The sequence below is a fragment of the Eptatretus burgeri genome, chromosome 4 (genome assembly GCF_056783735.1).
Source record: "Eptatretus burgeri isolate ZD-2024b chromosome 4, Ebu_testis_v1, whole genome shotgun sequence".
In the NCBI taxonomy this organism is placed as follows: Eukaryota; Metazoa; Chordata; class Myxini; order Myxiniformes; family Myxinidae; genus Eptatretus; species Eptatretus burgeri.
In genome coordinates this window covers 63,398,991-63,405,343 of record NC_140964.1, presented here as the reverse complement: position 1 = coordinate 63,405,343, position 6,353 = coordinate 63,398,991, and the positions used below count along the sequence as shown (strand labels likewise).

Genomic DNA, 6,353 nt, shown 5'->3' with positions numbered 1-6,353 from the left:
ACGGCACGCACATTGATGTCCCGCCGTGCCTGCGAAGCACCAGATTGGCGGTTTATCGCTGGCTGGCCCGGGTTTCACATCAAGGACAGACGGCTTAGAGCGTGCGTACCTCCAGGCTATTATTCGAGCCTTCAAAAGGGGCATAATAAACGTGTGTGTGTGTGTGTGTGTGTGTGTGTGTGTGTGTGTGTGTGTGTGTGTGTGTGTGTGTGTGTGTGTGTGTGTGTGTGTGTGTGTGTGTGTGTGTGTGCGCGCGTAATGCGGATTATTTTATAATTCTCCATTAAGAGGGTCACGTGCTAATACCTCGCAACACTCAAACAGCTCGTATGCAGTCCACTGTCGGTGTATGCACAAACGGTCATGGGGTGTGTTGGTGGGTACGAACAGTTTGAACGTTATTAATCGATCAACGAGATCTTGAGAACGATCGAGCGAAGCATCAAATGGTTTTTATCGTCATTGTGAGCTTTGGAGAGACAGGTGAATCTCCGCAAGGTGAACGTGTGCAATGCGCCCCAAGCGATGTTTGTGCGTAATTACATCATGTGTTCGTGTTTGTGTGTTCGTGTGTTTGTGTGACGGTGTTGCCGAAGCAGTTTCTTGGCAAGGGCTATACTAGGTGGGTTGCCGTTGCCTTTCCAGCAGTAGTTCTGGCAGGAATTAGGAATTTGTTTCAGGGTGCCAGCGATAGCTCGCCTACTCTTCGCAAAGGACACCGTGCTATCGTTGATGTGCACCACCTAACGGCGGCAGACGGGACTCTGTTTAACGTGCACCACTCACATTGATGAACTCCCCTGCCCGTGAAGCATCAGGGTGGCAGTTTATAGCTGGGTCAAGATTCGAACCCAGGCGAGACAGCTTGGAGGTGAGTGTGCGTACATCGAAGCACTCCAATATGTAGGTGTCTGTGTGTTTCGTTTCTCTTCCTGTTTCAATCTACCTGTGTGTGTGCGACACTGTGTGTGCCCGTGTTGTGTGCTGTGCAGACGGTCGAAGCCGAGATGCGACAGGAGTGCAAATGCCACGGCATGTCGGGTTCGTGCGCCTTGAAGACGTGCTGGCTGCGTTTACCGCATTTCCGCACCCTTGGAGACCGACTCAAGGAGCGCTTCGATGGAGCCACACACGTCTCGAATGGTGGCAAGGGTGGGAACCGCGCGTCGCGCTCTGATCGCGCGTCCCTGCAGCCCGCAGACCCATCGCACAAACCGCCCGCACAGCGTGACCTCGTGTACCTCGTCGAGTCCCCCGAGTTCTGCGAGGCCGAGTCTCGACTCGGTTGGCCGGGGACCCGCGGACGTCGCTGCAACAGCTCGTCGCCCGGGCTGGACGGTTGCGAATTGCTGTGTTGCGGCCGCGGCTGGAACAGCTATCGGGAGCGCGTGAGCGAACGGTGCCTCTGCACCTTTCACTGGTGCTGCACCGTCACGTGCCAGAACTGCACCCGTCTCGAGACCGTGCACGAGTGCTTGTGACGCTCGCGATCGGACCCCTCGACGGTTCCCATGTTCGCAGACTTGAGTTGGACAGCGCACGATCCAGTTCGTCATTACTTGATCCATATAAATTATGATGGCGGTTGAGCATCACTTTCGTATGACGTCACAATAAATTATGATGGCGGTTGAGCAGCACGTTAGTATGACGTCACAGCAACGCTTCGGGTGTCACGGGACTTGTATACAGGCTGCAGTATCGTGATCCGGCCAACAATGGCACAACAATGTGTCGTGTGATGATTGATATCACATCTGATCTGATTTATCGGATCAGCGATGTTCGATCACACTGTCACATCGGCAAAGGAATAATGACGAATCATTGTGCAGGACAACAACAAACAAAACAAAACAAAACAAAACCAAATGTGAACTTTCTGAGCTTTTGTTTTCTTGTAAATATAGTGTAATTATTTATTATTGTGGTGTAAATTCGAAGCCGTGTTTACGTGTTTACATGTTTACATCTATAGTTTTGTAGAGCAATAAAGATGTCGTTGATTGTTTTCAAACAAAAGAAGTCTTTATGTTTTGATAATTCCTTTCAACTGCTGCACATGTTCGGACCGATCGACTTGAAAGGTTTTGAGAAGTGAAAAGTGATTGCGAACTGCGTGCGGTCATGGAGGTTTCGACTTGTGAGCTTTTGGCCCTGACTTGCTTCGCCCTCCGGGCCCTCGGGGCTCCGCCATCGCATCCCTTCGCTCGAGGAATGTCAATTTGCCTCCATACTTTGGCGAACCCTTCTGAAAGATTAGCAACCCGCCCTCTCGATAACCGTTTACTGGCGATGAGTGGCCGAGCCAGCGCATTCAGATGCCAGACTGACGACGGGGCTTGGAGAGGTCATTTCTTAACCTGCTGAGAGGGCACTGCTGCCCCCGGGCGATGTACCGACCCCGGATAGGGACGGGACGGGCGGTGGCGACGGACTGATGAAGCGGGGAGGAAGGTGCGGCGTGAAGGCTTTCGGTTTTCCAGGTGACCTGCGTGCGTCAAGGTGTGCACGTCGAGCCGAGCGACGTGACGTCCCGGCCACTGGAGGGCGGTGTAGTGCGCGCGGGGAGTTCATCGGAACACAGTGCCGGTGCAGGAGGGCACGGAACGTTCGGCGTACGTTCAACGAATAACTATAAAACTTCAATAGTTAAACAAACCTTCATGACTTCATCTCAGAAATATCCAACTTTGAGATCAACACACCTGGGACGTGGAGAGAATTGTCGTTTGATATTCACCTGGACCCTGGTACACATGCGATACAGGTGTTTGAAATAGCCATGTTCGAATGACATTGGACAAAATGATCGATTCCGCGGGTAAATAGCGTGAGGTCGGAAAACGACCCGTTCCGGTACAAAAAGCCATTTCTCTTTACAGTTCTTGCATTTCATGTCGCATGAACCCGGGTATCGTGGACGAGCCTGCATGACTGCGACGACGCGAAAACACGTGATCGGTGGTACAAGGACGTTCTAGTGTACGATGGACAAAACGACAGGGTGCACGTGCATGGGATGCCAAGATGTGACGATGAGCCAGGTGCTCAGGTGGGAACGTTAAACGGACCGAATGAATCGGTGCTTGTGCATCGAACGAGCGAATACGCCTTGTCATGGCTGCGCGTACCGAGTCACCACGACACGACACAGCCTGCATTTTACAGTATTAATTATTTCATACACAGACTATGGCTGCTCGTGGCATCAATTTTTCCAGCTGTGTCGCTGATGCAGTGCCCCCTGTTTACACTATAGCTGCCACTCAACCGACCTCGGAAGGATGACAGGCAGAGTCAACCCCACCTGGAATTAATTCAGCAACCGAGTGGGATTTGAACTCAGGATCCCAAGCCAGGCACCCTTACCATCAAGCCAACAATAGGCATATATATATATATATATATATATATATATATATATATATATATATATATATATATATATATATATATATATATATATATATATATATATATATATATATATATATATATATATATATATATATATATATATATATATATATATATATATATATATATATACCGGGCGTAGTGGCGTGCGCCTGTAATCCGGCTACTCGGAGGCTTCGGTTGGAGGATCGCTTGAGGACGGGAGCTCTGCACTGGGCCACACTATGAGAGGGTGGAGGGCAGCCTGGAATCATGCCGAAACCCAGTCCTTATCCCTGTGTCGTAAGAGGCGACCAGGGTTGCGTCAGGAAGGGCATCCGGCGTAAAACCTCTGCCAAATCAGTATGCGGATCATAACGGATGATCCGCTGTGGCGACCCCTAACGGGAGCAGCCAAAAGACAAACAACAACATATATATATATATATATATATATATATATATATATATATATATATATATATATATATATATATATATATATATATATATATATATATATATATATATATATATATATATTGGGACCATACTCTGTGCAGAGCGTTGGTGCTGCTTAAGTAGTCTCATTGGCTATTGGGCACAATCCTGGACGGGTCGCCACTCCGACACGGTATACCAGCAAGCTGGCACTCATTTTGCCAACCACGGAAGGATGACAGGTCGAGTTAACCCCACATGGTATTAATTCAACAGCTGAGCGGGATTTAAACTCGGGACCCCCGGATCCAAAGCCCACCACCCTAACCATTAAACCAACACCAGGCATAGGTGTGTGTGTGTGTGTGTGTGTGTGTGTGTGTGTGTGTGTGTGTGTGTATACATATATATATACATATATATATATATATATATATATATATATATATATATATATATATATATATATATATATACATAATAGGAAAATTATCGTTTGTTAATGACTTTATTTGTGAGAAAGAACTTTTTAAAACGATCAAATAACATGTAGAGAAACCTTGATGGATGTTCAGTGTGAAAATCTCGGGCCTTATACATACCGCTGGTACTATAGTTTAGAGGGTCAGAATGTTTATACCATGTGAGATGCAACTCTGAACTAATTTTTCTAAATATTTTTTTATCATAATGTCCGATGTAGTGCTGGCAGGATGCCGAGAAGTACACACACCGACTTCGAAGCCATGTAGCCTGGGTTCAAATCCAGACCCAGCTATAAACTGCCACCCTGGTGTTTCGCATACAATGCGAGGCAACAATGTTTTCTCCATCCATCTAATGCACGTTAAGCTGGAGGACCGGTCTGTCAGCGCTGGTTGTGGTGAACCATAAACATCTCATGGTGATTTCACGAACAAACAGTAGGCAAGTTATTGCCCGCATCCTGAATACTAAGTGACACATTCTTGCCCAAATCACCTCCAGTGGAACGTCATGCATGGCCAACAGTTTCGTGATAGACTTGGCCCCAAAACGTTCCTGTCCGGACCCACATCAAGATGGGAGTAGTTGGGCCCAGAGAAGGAGAACGTAAGCTTCTCCATGAGTATTCTGTCGAGGAAATTAAATTCCGTGGCATTGGATATCATCATATACAAAATAATCAATAAACACCTATATCCTATAATAATTAAATAATAGTTATTCATTAAAACAATCAATTAGGCAGAAAGAGGCAAATTTAGCTCAAATACACATGTAAAGTCGAATTTTTGTCTGCAGTGTCCATGGAGTGTCCTGCTCATGGAGGAGCTGGAGTGGTTGTCCAATCCGACCTTCTTTACCTATATCTACCTTATACCCTGATAGCTATCACGTAACTGAGCACCTATCCCTTGAAGGAGAAGTACCTGGATGGGTTTGAGGGTAGTGTAGTAGCGGCTGAACCCGGAATCATGTCCAGGTTCCTCCTGATGACTCCATCTTTGCTCTTCACTTCTTCAGGTTCCTTCGCATCTTCGTGGCATGAGCACCGGGTGGTTTGCCATTTCCTTCCCAGCAATGCGACATTACATGAGACACCAGAAGTCTAATCAGACGGGACTGGAAACACATTTTAAACTCTTTCTTTTTTGAAATAATAACGAACATCGGTACATCTACCAGGTAGAGAGGTGAAGAAACTGTGCACACACTACAAGTAGCCTGCATCGCTTTAACTGACCCATAGGTTGGACGACGGGCAGCCATTGGGACCATTTTGTGTTTGGAAGAGTGGAGAAGTTTCTCTGCTTCATAACTCAGGCCTCGTGTTGTATACACGTCACGTTCTGTTCCTTTTACGAGCTCAATGGCACCATCTTTCACACGCTTGCAAATGGGTCCAAGATGCAATGGAAAAGCACAGGACTCTGTGACATCATCCATTAGTTTTGACCTCTGTTCGCGTGATGTTTCGGGAAGAGGCTGTTGTCGTCACCTTTAATATCTCGTGGTGGCAGTCGGGTGCCTTGAGAAATCGTCAAGACTACTTTTGTGGATGCCACACCGTTCACCCAATGGTAACCTAACCTGGGGAAGGTGTGTTTGTGTCAGCATGCAGGCATGATCAACACATCTTGGAGGTTCCAATCCTTTTTATAGTTGATGAGCATCCCTGCCCGTCTGTGATTAAATATATTTAAATCGTTTGAATAAATTGCTGAAATATAACAAGTTTATTTTATATTTTACATTTAAATGTAAAATCCGTTCCGTTGAACCAGAGGGTACTCTGTGTTATCGACCTTTGGTTCGTTCTCCGCCTGGGGTCATGCTGGGTGCTTTGCTCCATCCTTCTCCCAGCAGGAGTTATGCTTCTCAGAGGAAGCCATTCAATGTTCAGTCTTGGTGTCCGTGCTGTCCCGCTTTCTCAAGAACAATTTCCCATTATTAAAAAAATTGTTTTCAAATTATTTAATGTTCCCCCCGTTTTGAATTAATTGTTTAATTAAACAAGCTCGAATGAGCGA

General features: G+C 46.6%; 1 protein-coding gene across 2 annotated transcripts in view; it reads left to right on the top strand.

The window, feature by feature from the left end:
• WNT1 (Wnt family member 1) overlaps window positions 1-2,012 on the top strand; it is a 194,749-nt gene extending 192,737 nt beyond the window's left edge. For both annotated transcript variants that reach the window (XM_085878392.1, XM_085878391.1), the window contains one exon: window positions 993-2,012. In XM_085878392.1, the coding sequence (XP_085734518.1) occupies window positions 993-1,481 (489 nt within the window). In that variant the 3' untranslated portion in view covers window positions 1,482-2,012. The remainder of the gene's footprint in view (window positions 1-992) is intronic.
• Window positions 2,013-6,353: the final 4,341 nt, after the last annotated feature.